Source organism: Osmia lignaria, chromosome 4 (assembly GCF_051020975.1).
Source record: "Osmia lignaria lignaria isolate PbOS001 chromosome 4, iyOsmLign1, whole genome shotgun sequence".
NCBI lineage: Eukaryota > Metazoa > Arthropoda > Insecta > Hymenoptera > Megachilidae > Osmia > Osmia lignaria.
The window spans coordinates 11,442,455-11,458,690 of record NC_135035.1 but is presented as its reverse complement, the minus strand read 5'-3'; the positions used below and the strand labels follow the sequence as shown (position 1 = coordinate 11,458,690).

The following is a 16,236-nucleotide window of genomic DNA, read 5'->3' as shown; positions in this document are numbered from 1 at the left end:
GATAATTAGCAGCGCTTTTTTTCGAATGATGCGATGCTGATTCGATCGAGGCTGAGGCAAAGAAACCCCAGGCTGATAATTAATTCTTGCCTCGACTTTCGACAGTCGAGTTTCCTTCGCCAGCAGCGTTTCTCTGTGGTTTTGCATATTAATTACTGGGACCGCGAATCGTGCTCTCTCTGTGGGCTATTTAGACGAGAACCGTTTGATCTTGAAACCACTGGACTGCAATGCGAGCGACGGGGCGTGGTGCCACGGCTGCGCTTTTCGTCCTCAATCGAATAGTTATCCGACACTTTATTGCCTTCGTTCGAGAAAATATTTGATCGAGTAATAAGTTCTTTCCAACATTTAAGCAAATTCCAAAGATGTTGCTAATTAATTCCATATCAATCACGAGTCGATGATTAAAATTTAATCAAAAAATTATTGATATTGCTCGTAAGTCCGTTCAGAATAACGATGGATATCGGTGGATCGTTTGAGAGGGTAAAAAATGCCATCGATATTTCACCCCTCGTCCTGTTTCGTTGGTGAACGTTGAAATCTATCGCTTCCGGAATGCAGCAAGGGAGTAACGAATTCCTGCCGCGCCAGACAAACTACAGAGGCGCGAGGCGATCCGTTTTCGGGACGAGGAGCCTCTTCCGGAAACAAACGGGCCGAAAACGGCCTCTATCGTAGATTAAGAGAGGAGAAAGTCCGGGTGAATGGCATCTTAGGCCCTCGTTCAGAGCACCCTTCTGACAAGTAGTCGTCGGATATAAAAGCAATAAGAGAGGACGGCGAGAGCCTTTGAATGTAGTGGGGAAGGCAGTAGGTTCAGGTTGAGGATGGTTCGGGCTGAGAACGACGATCGATAGCCTGACTGCACCCTTCTCGTTGGTGTTGTCGTAGCCATTACTTTCATTATTAATCTTATTCACTTGTTTCTGTCTATTCTGTCGTAGGTGCACTGACACGTTCCAGGGTCGTGATTTTCCATGTTTGTTTGATCACTTTCACGCCCTGCTGCTCGTAGAAACCTTTGTTCTCCGCCTGTTGTCTTTGACGAACCATATTCAAGCGATCTTCAATGGCGTTAATTCCATCGGACGTTATTAGAATCATTAGGAGTGACGTTGTCGAGCATTGGGGCAACGTGCGATTGAATAATCCGGAATTTCTAGTCGCATTTTCGGTAATGCGCTTTGTGCTGTACCAGCGTTGCTCCACTTTCCCCTACGATTCTGCTGGAGAATTGTATAGGGTGTACAGCTAGGCTGCTAACGAGGATACGGAAGTTAAACCGGTGGAATAGAATCTTTTCGTGCACAAGCTTGCACCTGCTGTAACCGTGCTGAGCTTTTCTACTCCGACGAGTGTATTGGATATCCGTCATTCGTGTCACGTCGATCTCTCGACACGATTTAATCGACTACTGGTTCTATCCACGCGTTCGTTCAGCTGCGAACGTTTCCTGGCTCCCGACGCAGATCGCTACGTCACTCGACGAACAACGGCACGAGAACTCGTATTAAACGCATAGAAAACGACGACGTTACAACGTCACGAGTATAAAGACGAACAATCCAGGTCGCAATTATTGTAATTGCTCTTCAGGGCTATACCTTACCTTTTGTTTCCCTCGTGTAACAAGTCTTACCAGCGTTTCATAGCGTTTTAATAACTACCATTAACTCGAGATATCCCGTGGAAACGTTTTTGTATACAGACACACTTTTTACCAAAATATCTACGAGCTTTTCATCTGACACCCATCACGATATTTCGAGTAATCAAAGCCTCGTGTGTTCATCTTGGACACATTTACACGGTCCTTTGAATCGTCGATGCATTTTTACGAAGCACCACCCGTGCACCCAGAGGGTATAGCTTTTCAAGGGCGGTTGCAGTCGGCCCCAATTATTGATCCTTCGGAAGCGGCTTCCGGGTCTCGCTCGCAACCACTCGGACAAAACTTGAGTGGGTGAAACGGCCGGGGCCAGGCCAGCAGCCGTGGTCCTGGCTGAAGAGACGAAGCGAGAAGCTAGAAGAGAGAAGGCGAGAAGGGATGATAGAGGGAGAAAGAAGCGAGGGGCGAAAGCCGAAAGCGGAACATGGGAGACGTTGGGCGGCGAGGGGTGTTTCTGGGCGTTTTCACTGGATCCCGACTTTCTCGCCTTCTTTTCCGTCCAAAAGAATCTTTTAAAGGCGCTCATCGTTCTCAGGATTCGAGAGTGATCGTCTGCAATTGCTCCCTTGTCGAGTGTTGAAATTTGCAACCTCGTTCTCTCCAATGGAAAACCATTAGGGAGCACGATAACTTCCCTCGTTACGAATTAATGAAGCAAGACAAGATTCATTTATTATCACTGTCAGTTTTCATTTGCCATAGGATGCAACTTGTACCCGTTGAGTCAAGGCAAAAAGTGCAATCCAGACAAAATTGAGCTGGCAATTGAATCGAAAAGCAAACGTCCCGATGAGTGCTCGGATATTCTCGTTGTTATCGAATGACCAACCAAGCGGTATCATCGTGTATAACCTCGATAACCTGGCCGCACATGCACACCGCGAACCTATAAAGCACGAAGACCTCGAACCTAGTCGCGAGTCGATGGCCGACTTGATCGAATAAGTGGCCTTCATGGAATTCGAACGCGAGCCTCCTGCACGCTCACCGATTTATTCGTCAAAGATCTGTGATTAATATCCCACACAACTTTCTGATTTTCGAGATTATCGGTTACCTTGATTCCTTACCATGAAAAAGGGACGATTTCAGGGAACCGGTCGATTTCCGGCAAGAATATGGTTGCTCTCTTGCTTCATGACTGTTGTCGATTCATCAGACAAACAAAAGAATCAAGCGATGTGCGATCGTGAAAGATAGCGTTTAATCGAGTGTTCAATTAACGATTCCGATACATGACGCGGGAACAAATGGTACGAGCAAGATAGAATCCAGTAAAGTCTCTGCAATCCTTTGTGTCCAAGCTCGGCCCAAACGAGTAACGCGTGCTCTATTCTCTCCGGTGGAATTTCAATTTCGAAAAAGAGAAAGAGAGACAGAGGATCGCTCGTTCGCCCACGATTAACGGGAGTATCGTAGAAAGAAAATGCAAGAGTTCCTTTCACGCGAAACGGTGAGTTCGCGATGAGTCGTTTAATCGCCGGTCATCATCTCCATGAACTCTGTAAGAGAAAAAATTAACGAGGTTAATCGAACGCGTTCATTCAAAGACGTAGAAAAACTTCCTTATTAGAGGCCTCGTCACTTTTACAACGAATTCTCCATGGCAAAGCTTTTATTATCGGATGAAACGTTGCGTAATCCTCGAGATTATTACGATATAGTTCTTTTCATTTGATCGTCGTAGAAGACGAATCTTTCCCCTGGAAAGTAACTAGGTCGTATCCTTGCCCCATTATAAGGCCTGGCCCGAGTTTTTTGAAAGAAGCTTTCAAAGAACGGTGTATTAAGACGTTCGAGGTTTAATCAAGCCCTCGCACGAGCCACTATAACGAATTCTATAGATATCGGGCTAACAAAAAAGTTCGCGTGCTCGGTATCGTAACTGCTCTCTCGTTCGAGAAACTTTTCTTTGCCAAAAATATCGTAATGCGTAATCGAGCTGATATATCGACAAGGTACCGGTATCTCAACACGTTAATTACCATGGAGGTCACTGGTGACTAGGTTTCTTTAAAGGGGGAGGAAAATTACAACACGCAAACAGTTAGTCCATTAAAAAAATGAAAACTCACCGTCAAAGTCGACGGTACCAGAGCCGTCGGTATCAATTTCAGCGATCATGCCGTCCATTTGATCTGGAGTTATCTGATCGTCCAGAGCCATAAGGATTTCTCGCAAAGAACTCGTGGGAATGTAACCGTTGCCTTCCTTATCGTACAGCCTGAAAGCCTCTTTCAGTTCCTTTTGCAGAGCCTCGTCGTCCTCCTCTTGGAAGTGGCTGGCCACCCGGTAGAACGAATCGAAACTTAATTTGCCGCTGCCTGAAAGGCCGATCAATCGTCGATTAAAACCCTCTCTTCTTCGTACACACTATCTTTAGTTTGACGTAGTCGCGACACAGTAAACAAGCATGCCCATGGAAAAATATCCAAGATAATGTACTTGGTAGCGTTCCAAGCGACTCCGTTTACGCGGAACCAGGAATAAATGTGAAATTTATAACGAGCATCGATATATAATGTCCGTCGAACGGTCGCATCCGCGTCGAGGATCCGAGCGAGGGACGTCTCGACGGAAAATTAGATTCGAAACGAGAATAATCGGAGAATATCTCGGATATTCGGTCGACACGTAGGACGATATCTGCATAATAATGCTGGCTGATAAAGCTGAAGCACGGAATGCGTTGTTAGCCAGCCGCATTGTCTCGATTTCGAGGCAATTCAATGGGCTTACGCTAATTCCTGTTGTCCGGCTTGGTATCACCGATCGACGGTCACGGTTAATTTGTCCTCGATGGAACGTCGAGTCGAACGCCGCGATTAAAACGAAAGGGTAAAATGTCGCGAAGTGGCGCGTTTAATTAGCTGAAAGCGACGACAAGAAAACGGTGACTAGAATAGTCGCGCGTGTGGCAATCGATTAGAAAAAGTTGGTCGTTGCGTTGAACGCGAATCGAACGAGCCTTCGGCTGGAAAAGACGTAGGAAAGTTTTCGCGTCCGCGTCGTTTAGCTTTCGTTACCTCTATACACGTGCATTGCCGCGTCTCAGCCATTATATCATGAATTATTTGGCCCGATTCGATCGAACGAAGGCATCGGTCGGTGGCGCACCCAGCGTCGCGTCGCGTCGGTCCAAAAATTGCTATAATACTCGCGGGAATGCAACGAAATGCTTGTTTACGACTCTTGGACGAGCGAATTGCAGGAAATCGGAAATATCCGTACCTTCGTCATCCTCTTGTTTCAATAGCACTTCCAGCTCGTGATCATCGAAAGTGTGCCCCAGGGTGTTCAGGATCGTTCTTACTTTTTCCTTCTCGATCCGACCCGACTTTGTCGAATCGAACATGGAGAAGGCTCTCTTGAGCACTGTAAAATACAACGAGTCCTTCATTTTCCTCTGTGTCCCGAATGGGAAGGACGGGAAGGGGTTAACAACCGGCGTCGATGTTCGTTGTTTTATCGACGAATGTATGTATCTCGGAAACGAGCCGCCAGAATTAGAAGCCGCTTCGCATTCCTCTGAAAATTCTAGAGCGAGACGAGAGGCGGTTGTGCGAACTCGAGGCGCATCGTCACGCCGGCCCCTATTTATTTACACGCTCTGCCAGTGGTGTGTGCGTATTAAAATAACGCGGCCAAGTCAATCGACGGTTTATTTTGCGATAGGAAGCTGGGATTGCGCAATCACGTCGAAAGCGTAACGCGTTCTCTACCCTGTGCCGTATCTGGTGGAACGACGGAACGCGTAGGTGGACGCGGCAGCATAGGTATAGCGTTTCTGAGAAAGTTCGCAAAATAGCGTGATGGAATCGAGTTATTCGTTGAATATTGCGATAAATCGATATCACTAGGAGAGAGTAATCGAGTCTAGAGAAATTCTAACGTGAGTAAGAGAACGTACGGTTCATTCGTTTCTTCAAAATCGTGACCCGCCTCTACCCACGTGAAATACACCTTTTAAATTTAATGAAATCCCATTCCCACTCGTTCCATTGTTAAGGTGTACTTACTTTTGACTTGTTCCTCATCCTGAAACAAAGAAGAAACCGAGTTTCAGTACGATTAAACTGTTGAAACGTGTAACAGCACTTTTCTGCGGAAACGACAGAGGGAGAGAAAGCAGGGAAGCGAAACGAGTTTCGATAGAGACTCGGCGTTTTAATTCACCGTCCGTCGATTATTTCCCATACGAAAAAGCTGATCCGATCGAAAGATTGCTGGCGCCAGGCCAATGCTGCCGGTACTCTATCGTTTCCGCACAGAATCCACCAATTAATGCGTTCGCGTGCAACAACAGCAACAACCCGTAACACAGCCGAAGCTCGTTCGACACTCGATCGTAATGGAACTGACCATCTTCTGTGCGTTGTATGCGATTAACTCGATGCTCTGTCCCTTCGTTGTTTCGAACTAATGGTTTATCCGCACTGGATATCTTTTATAAGCTCAGCTAGAACGCATGGAAGGGGAGGAGAAGAGTTTCTCTCTCACCCCTTCCTGCGAACTATCGAAATCCACGGGTTTCCGCGCGGGTGAGGCGTCGCGACGTCAGTTCACGCCGCTATAATGCTACGGTTCTTCGTGTTAAACGTGTGACTAACGCGTCCCGAAAACGCGCCCAACTCAAGGACACGTGTCAACCTGTCACTCTTGGAATGTTCGGGCGCGTTTGATGGTCGAAAATCTTGAGGAACTTTGTTCGTCCCCGTGCTCTTAACTACCAAGAAACTGGATATTCCTCGTAAAATTGAAACTAGAACGTTCCTCGAGTGCAGCGTAATCGAGTTCTTAAATGGTTTAAGAGTTTTCAACATCGAAACGACAAATTGCCGCGTCAAAACGATTGCTCGTTAAAAAAGCGAGCATCTCGATACATTATAGGGAGAGAATATTACTTAGATACTCTGCTATGTGGTTGTTTTCGACACGGATCGGACCGCCTGCCAAAAAGTTTTAGGGAAAAGCAGTAAAATTTTCCTGCACCGCAGAAACTGTTCTTGGAGTAGGCGGACAGGAACACGGTAACAGAACGGGGAAAGAAGTGGGGACGATGCTATTTCAAAACATTCCAGACTATGATACTACTGCTTTCCATTCAACCATCACATCGCTTCGCGCAATATATTGTCGATTCTTTTTATTTGTTACCAAGAAATTTAATATCCTCGGACACTCGTGGATTAATAGAGTTGGCCCGTAGAAGAATTATCTAGTACATATATATCCGATTTATGAGATCGATCGAAACTCTGTACACGAACCATTGCCAGATTCTGATTAAACCATTCTGATTGAATCGAGTCCCGTAAACATGAAAAACATCTTGGTATTCCTGATTGCCAGATAATTGAAGTTAATTAAAAATGAGTTCGAGGGTAAAGGGTTAAAATTCATTGTTTCTTTCGCGGAGCGCTGGTATTATTTATGGCAGCTCTCAGAAGGGAACGGGGTCTCGCCGATTATAGTTGCATAACGGCGTAACTTGACGCATCGCAGCGTGACGAAAAATGTTATTGTTATGTCGCGAAGCTGGTAAACGACAGCAGAGTGCAGCTCTAGCTGCGTTTTTTTTTACGTCCGGCTGCGTTGGATGATATAGTGCTTTTCGTAAGAACGCGGTAGAAGGCAAACGCTATAATTATCTCGTCAGTTCCTCCCACGCAAGGCGTGCCATCTCTACGTGGAATTATTATTTGAATAAACTCCATGGTATTTTTAGAATGTCCAATACCAATTGTGTACCTCACCCGAGTCATTCTATATTTAAATCAGGGTCTACCTTGCCGTGTAATTGGGCAAACGGTCGACGAACTTCTTGGTTCACCCTCTTTTCTCGTCGATTGCATAAATAGTTCGAAAAACGATGACTCATAGTGGAAATTTTACTTTTATTTCAGAGCTGGCTGGATTTTCAAAGTCGAAGTTCGAACGATCGTATTGTTTTATATACGGTCCAGTTTTCGTCGTTCCACGTTGTGTTATCGAATCTCTTCCTCTTGGCCTCCACGGCAGATACCAGATCGGCCGGAAGTTTGTATCAACTGACTCGATTTATTCCCACCCGATGTGCATCAACGCCGTCGGAATCCGACTCGTTTCCAGAGATTCGTATCTGCACGATTGTTTGCCAGGAGAGGCGAACGCAGGCTTCCGTTTATTTCGCGATAACGAGGATATTCGATTTACAGGATCGACCTAAAGCTATCTAAAGACTTTTATGCCTTTAAAGATTGTCAATTGGAACTCCCCCGTCGAATGGATCGTTTCGAGAGCTCTGTTTCGGCCTTTGCTGGTCGCTTCGATTGCTACGTGGACGATGGCGCAGCTGATTCATTGAGGATCGTTTAATTCAAGAATCGCAGACAGAAAATAGATTCTGCTCGTTTCGAGATTCAACGAATCATACGCTTTAACGAATATCAAAGGCTTCTTTTATATTTATGACTTGGAAATGCTATTTCACGTAGCCGTTTAAATTGGTACAAATTAAACAGTTGGTCTTAGCTATATCAGCGTGTTGATTATCGTGGCAGGCGATTCATTTCCACGGAAAAGCTAACAGGAAAATAAAACAATAGGCTCGGTGGCGGGCGATGGCTAAAGTCTCAGAAATTACCGTGGATCATTCAACGATGTGTCATTAGCATGAATCTGCGAACAATGCAGCGCGATGCATCCCCGACCTCGAAATGTAAACTCAACGCTCGCTCGGATTCTCGACTCGTAATTGAGGGTATTGTTCGTTCTACGACCTTAGATTTCTTTTATCCCCTGAGAGAAACGAATTTTCGTTTCCACTGATTGTTCTCGCTGCGTAACCCTTCGTTTTTTCGCCATTTCTTTCTCGCTAACGCTTTCTTCTTCGATTCGAACCTTGCTCAAAACGCATTGATAGCGTTTTATAAAAATACAAAACATAAATGATAACCTTGCGATCGAGAGTAAAAGAAATTTGCAATCGACGATGGCCTAGTTTACGTTTTAGCCACAGCGAACCGTAGGATCGGTAAACAACGTCATTTTTGCAATTCCTGATGCTCACTTTGTCTGCATTCGATTGAGCTTGCAAATTTATACAAACTGTTCCCCTGGGAAAACGCGATAGATAACGACCGTCTTTTAAAAGGTCCCTCCAATTTCAACCCCTAAACTGTACCCTCGTTTCTATGAGCTGATCCTTTCATTTTAAGCGAACCTTGGTCGCCTCGTGTCTACCGCAGTTCAGACGAAAGTCGATGAAAAGTCATTATAGCAGGGAAACAAAGGAGAAATTCGACGATCTGGTGACGAAACTATGTTCAACTGCAGAAACGAAGCTGCTGACGAAGGGAAAAAGAAGAAGAAGAGTTTGCAAACGAATTTCGTGGTTCCATTTGCCGCTTGTTTAATCAGGCTGCAATTAAAAGGAACAGCTCGAACGGTGCTGGGTTTCGACTCACCCTCGAAATTCCATTAATCCGCGGTCACGTGGGAAGCAAAGCGCGATTACACGTCCGCCGATAGAGGTAGCCCGGTGGCCGCTATCGATCGCCAACGAATCTAACGATGCTCTTTTATTTTCCGCACGATAGGCTCGCAACAAACCAGCAGATGGAGTGGGTCATGTCAACCAGAAGGGATCCGCGGGTCAAAAAGCACCTGCAGCCGGGCAAAAGGTGGCGCCTGGTGCAAAAAGTGCCGCGAAACCGGCACAGAAGCCCTCTGCTCAGAAAGGGCAGGTTAAGGTCACGCCAAAGGCAGCTTCCGTTAAGACCGGCAAGAACAAGAAGAAGGGACAGAGGCAGCAGTACGACCTTATCGTCACCATCAATCTGGTGAGTAAGATCGTTTCTTTCTCTTCGCGGCTTACTCGTCCGCCGCGCCGCCCCGCAGTAGTAACGGTCGGTATTGGTCAGACACGGTCGATTTTACTACTACCGCGCAAGAGTAAGCTAGCTTTTCGATGAAATACAGCGATGGACCATATCTAAAGATACAAAGTTCTTTATCCACGTTAATACCGACCAGACTGAGCACAGTAGAAACGGATAGCAGTGAGCAGACCCGTCTGATCTAGACCGTCCTCCTCCATTAGATGGTAGCACGGGTCCACGAACAAGAATAATTTGAAAACCGTCTAAGTTTAACGCGTTAACTGTCGCAGTAGGAATAATCATTTGAAACACAATCTTCTTGCTACCTTGAATTTTAAAACATTAACGCTACTTGAACTTTTTTACTTTTTTCTTTCGGCTACTCAATTGTATCACGTTCCGAGGTTGGTCACTGGTGATCTCGATAATTGTCGTTTATTTGAAACGAATTCAATTCAATACTTAACCCTAGGGTATGTCGTAAGCAAAGGTCAATTCACCGATGACGCGACAGCCACGATCCAATAAAACGCGAAACGAGTTTCCCATCGTATAAATTGCCTCTGTGTATGCAAGTTGTATTCAAGGGTACGGCAACAGTGTTGTTTGACTCGGTATCAAATATTTGTAAAAATAGCAAGCGGGAATGCATTTCAAGAAATTTACAAGACGACACCTACGACAAAGCGGGTCAACATGTCCGTGATTTTTCGTCGCGACGCTCCAGAAATAGTTGCAGACGACTTTACCTTCGTCCTACTGAAACGAATCTCTCGCTAAGGAAAATATTGACCAATTTCAATGTTCTTCGTTTTCGATTCCGATGTGAATAATACATACAGCAATTGTAAGTTCAAGAAACTCGATCTTGACTGACGCACGGAAAGCAAGGTATGCAATAATAAGATCGCCCAAAGTTAGAACGGCCGAAATATTTGTGGCAGACTTCGTAATTGCAGTCGTTGTCCGGTTAAATCATGCTCGATTCAGTTTGGCTGACCAACTGATGAGTTGGCGTCTCGCGTACTGAAAATCGTTTTCAAGGAGATATCTACTCGATCAGTCGCAATCAGATGAAAGATGGATCCGTCGCGCAGCTTACCGCGTATCGTTTGGCAAATCTAGTGCGAGCAAGTTGCCATTAACAGAAACAGAATGAAAGATAGATGAAGACAGAAAACGAGAAGCAAACAGAGAAGAAGATAGTGGGCCAATCGTCGAGGAGCGTTGACAAGTTAAAAACAGCCGAAGGTGGTTTGAAAGCTCGCTTCATCTTAGCTTGAATAACGCGTTCGTAGAAAGTCGTCGTGCATAACAATCTCTGGTACGTCTTGACCGGGAAATATCGTCACCACTGTTTTACGCATGAATCGAGAGGGGAGGATCAGAATGAAGTCAAGTCGGACGATTCGCTGCCACAAACAAGCGGTGACGTTACCGCACGCTAGTCCATAAATATTATTTGTGTTCGGTCCTGTATCCGCGCTAGTTCGATTAACGTGTGGCAGGCTCTTCGTGTGGGAGGACCCAAAACTTTTTTTAAGATAAACTTGAAAGAAAAAAGAAATTGATTCGAGTGAAATTAAACAGAAGGATGAAGGGTCTATGAAACGGTGCAACTGACTGCTGAGATCAAATGTGAATTTGGAAAGTGTCTTTAACGCTGTCAAATTGTTAATCGATAAAATTAGTGCGTGTGACATTATTGTTCGACATGATGGACGCCGAGAAGAAATATACGTCGGCCTATGGGAGGCTGCGAAGACTAACGAGCACCATAGATGGACAAATTCGACAAATAAGCGTGAGTAATTCGACTAAAAAATTCTTTGAACATATTAATTCGCTTTGAATGGACGCGATCGAGACCGCGTGTTTGAGTTTGCAACAGAAATTCAAAGGGATCATATAAATGCGGAGCAGACGCGTATACTCGTAAACGGTGAGCTGAATTTTCGCGAATTTATGCGAGTCCCTCTGAGAAACGCTGGAAAAGGACGTGACCTAGTTGAACGCCGACTCTGTCTACCTCCAAAGAGCCTCGAAGCATCGAACCAAGAGCTTTCGACTAAGACAGATCCGACAGGCTTGTGTCACTTTCTCACAGTGCTTACGGTTACATTCACGGATATCCATGGACGTAATCCGTGAAAGTCATTTCGAAGCGACATCCCCGAATGTTTCTGGATTACCGAACCAACGAGTTTCCGTGACAGGCTAACTTGCAATTGATGCAATGCCATGTGACAGACTAAGAGTCAAAGTGATCGTTCGAGAAAAGGACAAAGAAGAAACGCTTGACGTTGTCTATATCATATTTATAAATTTTGGAATTCAACAAGTTTATTTCGGTATAAATTGCAACATCCAAGATGCGCCTGTAACCATAGATCACTCGATGGCTGACTCACAAGCAAAGTTAACCAATCCGTTTAGCTTATGGTGAGCTTCATTAGCGCGAGCTTCTAGGAAACTATTTCTAAAACGCTCGTATTAACGACACTGCCAGGAAATTGGTTACTTCGAGCACTTCCTAAGGCGATTACGTTCTCCAAGGAGGCAATCAAGTCCCAAATTATCCTTTGCCACCCACCATTTCCGAACGAAATAATCTAACGACCTTTTTCAGTTTCGTTGTTTCCACGCGCGACCCCGATTACGCCGTATCGAGTGGCTCGGCGAAGTTGCAACATCTCATTATTAATAATCACGCTTGGAACTCTTCTCGGTATTCCCATTAACGAGCAGAGCCACGGGTGAGCTTAACAGGCAATCCGCCAAAGATTGACCGAGTGGCAAACTCACTCGTATAGACAATTTAATTGCCAGGCAATTAAATCAGAGCCATAGCGCTCCGTTTGACGCGTAAATAACGCACTCATACTACTTAAACTTAAGGAGTCTCGTCGTCGATTTCTCATCCAATTGTGTTAAGCAGATTAATTTGTCATCGCTGATGAAAGGGAATATTTTCTACCGGCAAACCTTGTCAAGAGATGCCAAGTACACAAAGATCTTCGTATCAGCAAAGCGATTTGCACAATGGCGTACGCATAAATGCCAATAGCGGACTATGGAATTGCTGATAAGTCGGTGCTGCTGTAATCGTGCTACCGGCATATGTTCCTTAATCCGCTGTCTATTAATGCTGATTTACCAATGTCGAGTACAGTCGCGTGTAGAAGGCGGATAAGCCGGCACGGGTATTACCGTGGCCCGAGCAATTTGCAAGTTAGGACAGGGTCGTTAATCGTGCGAATTCTACGTGACCGTACGTGCATACGTCTACGTGATTAAACACTCGCTGGAAAACGGTGGAACGGTGTTACATTAATTAACTTGCCCCAAAGTGGAGGCTGCATTCCTCGAATACCTTAACGGAACGGATACCGTTTTATTTCACCGAATCGAACGAAAGCATACGATGAATCGAGGAAAAAAAGTTAATCAACCGGCAGGGTAATTACCGGACAGAAAATTATTCACCGTTAATTTAATGGGATTAATGAGATTTCGCTGGAAATTCAAACAAATTGCCACAGCTTGCATCAACTCCGCTGCATGTTGAACTTTGACGAAATGCAACCGTGACGCGTTAACGATTTAATTAAATCCTGCACCGTTTCTCGCATCTTCCAATTTGGCTCATTTCCTGTTTTCTTTTCCTTTTTTTCAGTCTGAATATGGGCTCACGGAGGATCAGGTGGCTGGTAAGTGGATTTTAAATAACGCATTCATCGTCCGTACGAAATTTCATCCAGCGTTGCTAAAACTCTGCTTCCAAGACAGATTTGCAAAATTACGAACGGCCGCAATTATTCGCATTTTCACGATATTACAGCTCGTTTTTCCGTCGCACGGGATGGAACGGTTTTAAGAGGTCTGTTGCCTTTGACGGCGCGAAAAAGAGAGCAACAAACATCTTTCTTTCGTCGAACATCGTGTTAGTGTAACGAGTCAAGATTTTGACCCAGAATTCAAGCGTCTACAGGCAAAACGCTAACGAGTGGAACGTCGAACGAAATTTTTTCGGCGTTTTCAACGATGAACGAACGTGAACGCGAACGCGAACATACGTATGACACGTTAGCTCGGCAGTGGTACTCGAGGTATGTACCTCGTTTCGCAAATTACAGTCGGAGAAGTTGTTCGCGATTTTCACCGCAATGCCGCAATACGCGGGGAACTCTTTTTAATTGCACTGAACGTCGTGCTAAAGCTACTTCCCTTCGGAAAAGAGCGTGTTACAAAAGCACTTTGGTCTCGCTTCGCGTTCGCTCGTTTCTACTCGTTGATGCTTTGATTAATTAACTCGAGAGATCGTGGCATGAACGATTCGTGCTTCCGAAACGAGTAGCCGCGTGTAAGGTCATTCAATTAACCAGAGTACCTTTACGTAAGGGTATATCGCGTTATATCTTGGTGAAATAATGTTTCATAAAACATTATTTCGAGCTCACGTGACTGCGAACATTGGCTTTACTCGCGTCCGCGGTTATTCGGCATCGTGGAGCTTTCAAACGTTGCGTTCCGTCGCAAGTTTTTGCAATGGCACGCGACCAGAGATCGCTGATTGTACCTACGGGAAACCGCTGAATGAGAAATTGCCCTCTCGTTTGTGCACGTTAATGCATCGCCGGGTGTTTACGCGATGATAAACGCAAGGTGAATGCAGCTCGATCTACGAGGCGAACGATAAAGATCGAACGACCATGTCTAGAAACTAGTATTCCGAGGTCCGTCGCGACGCGTTTCGTGATTTCATACTATAATCTGCCGGATCTTTACCACCAGATTCGTTACCTCGCGTGATTTATTACTCTCCCAACAGAGCAATTGTTTGTGCCACTATTACCAGGCGAATTGATATTTACAAATTCTATTCCTTTTGTCAAACGATTGCGGACGGATTTTTACTACACCCTGTTCGTCGGAGGATCTGAGAATTTATAACGACGCATCTCTCATGATTCCGTCGGGGCTGGCTACTTGCCCGACGCTCGCGCGATCTCAACTAGTTTAGCACGACTTGTAACGCCTGACCACACATTTGCACACGCATGCATACACTCGCACAGGATCGCTCATGATTAATAGACATCTAAATTCGCGAGTTCTCAACAATGCGACGCCGAGCAGAACCGTTTGTTGTATATCGTTCTATTGCCAAATTTCCGCCAGAGTTTTTCCCTTTTGTTATTTACGGTTCGGTTGGCCGATCTCTGGAATTTTCAACGAAACCACGACGCCGTGGCTGCAACGAAAGCAGAGAAAGAGAAATCACGGTGAAATTATTCTCGCGTTTCAATCTCGATAGTACCTCGTATAAACGCGTCGCGAGTCGTTTCAATCAGTTTCGATTAGCTAAAACGAAATTCGATGCTTGAATTCTCGGTTGCTCTTTAAACGAGAAGATCAATGAAACATTGGAAGTCAGAGATCAGCGGATCGGCCATGAAACGGCAGACAATTTATTGTTTCAGAATTCAAGGAGGCGTTCATGCTATTCGACAAAGACGAAGATGGAACCATCACGATGGCGGAACTTGGGGTGGTCATGCGATCGTTGGGACAGAGGCCGTCTGGTAAGTGGTACTTTGAGTAATTTCATAGGAAAAGAAGTGGCCGCGTGTAGTCCACGTGTAGCAAGGTAGACGCGAGCTGGCTCCAAGCCACAAGCTGACGAAAGCTCTCCACGTGCGACCAAAAAATATAACGGTAATCTAAACCACTAGCTAGCTGAACCGCCGTATTGTCTATTGGATACTAATACGGCAATTTAACAAGAACGATGTGTCAGCTAACGCTAAATAAATGATAGCACGACTGATAAATGATATTCGATCGTCAAAAGTTTGAAACGGAACGTCAACTTTACAAGAACGCTTCTTATTAAATTAATATCTCGGTCGACAGTTTCGAGGGCTTTCGAAAACGGTAAATTCCTGAAAACTAGGCTGGGACAAGAGCTTAGGGAAAATTAACTTTCGACCGGTCCTAAGCTAGAAACTATGACAGCCAGGCGCACGTGCAGGCCTTGGTTAATTAACTACGCGTCGAGTTCTTCTATTCCCGCCCCGAGGGATCTGCCGGGGGAAATTAAATGTCTTCCATGAAACGACGATGAATGTACGCGCATGAATTACACGCGCACGTCAACTAACAGAAAGGGAACACGAAGGAAACGAGGCGTTGTCGCGTCGTTTGAATGACAACTTTTAATTCTACCGTCCGCAAACAATTCTTCATATCTGGCCAATTTCCGATTTTAGAAACAGAGCTACGAGATATGGTGAACGAAGTGGATCAAGATGGAAACGGTACCATCGAGTTCAACGAATTCCTCCAAATGATGTCAAAGAAAATGAAGGGTGCCGACGGTGAAAAAGAGCTGCGCGAAGCATTCAAGTACTTTCATGTCACCTTCATCGTCATTGTTCTCTCTTTTAAATAAAATAACACTTTTCATGCTTTTCTCAGAGTATTCGACAAGAACAACGACGGAATGATCTCATCGAAGGAACTACGACACGTAATGACGAACCTTGGGGAGAAACTATCGGAAGAGGAAGTCGACGACATGATCAAGGAAGCGGATCTCGACGGTGACGGGATGGTGAATTATGAAGGTAATATGTTTCTTTCAATTTAATGGTTCATTATCGGTCTCATAATTCTCGAGTGTTTTAAAAAGTTTCT

At 45.1% G+C, this 16,236-nt stretch overlaps 2 protein-coding genes across 8 annotated transcripts in view; one reads left to right on the top strand and one right to left on the bottom strand.

Moving 5' to 3' along the window:
* Positions 1-16,236, top strand: part of LOC117603195 (calmodulin-alpha) — a 58,500-nt gene that overhangs the window by 35,450 nt on the left and 6,814 nt on the right. For 5 of the 6 annotated variants that reach the window (XR_013062117.1, XM_034322091.2, XM_034322093.2 and 2 more), the window contains 5 exons: positions 9,256-9,498; positions 13,214-13,247; positions 15,021-15,122; positions 15,810-15,945; positions 16,018-16,166. Coding sequence is in view for 5 of the 6 variants with exons in the window: in XM_034322091.2 (XP_034177982.1) it covers positions 9,256-9,498; positions 13,214-13,247; positions 15,021-15,122; positions 15,810-15,945; positions 16,018-16,166 (664 nt within the window). In the remaining variant the exon portion in view is untranslated. Of the gene's footprint in view, positions 1-9,255; positions 9,499-10,600; positions 11,342-13,213; positions 13,248-15,020; positions 15,123-15,809; positions 15,946-16,017; positions 16,167-16,236 lie in introns of those variants that run through there. The other variant, XM_034322094.2, reaches the window with a different exon arrangement.
* TpnCIIb (troponin C type IIb) lies at positions 2,858-6,178 on the bottom strand. Of its 2 annotated transcripts, XM_034322095.1 has the most exons (5): positions 6,038-6,178; positions 5,695-5,713; positions 4,907-5,050; positions 3,751-3,999; positions 2,858-3,177 (listed from the first exon to the last, which is right to left on the bottom strand). In XM_034322095.1, exons 1-5 carry the CDS (start codon positions 6,038-6,040, stop codon positions 3,149-3,151), a joined length of 444 nt encoding a protein of 147 aa, XP_034177986.1. In that variant the 5' UTR covers positions 6,041-6,178; the 3' UTR covers positions 2,858-3,148. The 2 variants fall into 2 exon arrangements, with proteins under 2 accessions (XP_034177986.1, XP_034177987.1); XM_034322096.1 differs by lacking the exon at positions 6,038-6,178 and having other exon boundaries at positions 5,586-5,713.

Coding starts and splice junctions, on each gene's coding strand:
- TpnCIIb (XM_034322095.1), bottom strand. Junction 4,000..4,906: donor GAAACAAGAGGATGACGAAG/GTACGGATATTT, acceptor TCGGCCTTTCAG/GCAGCGGCAAATTAAGTTTC. Junction 3,178..3,750: donor TGGTACCGTCGACTTTGACG/GTGAGTTTTCAT, acceptor TTTCTCTTACAG/AGTTCATGGAGATGATGACC.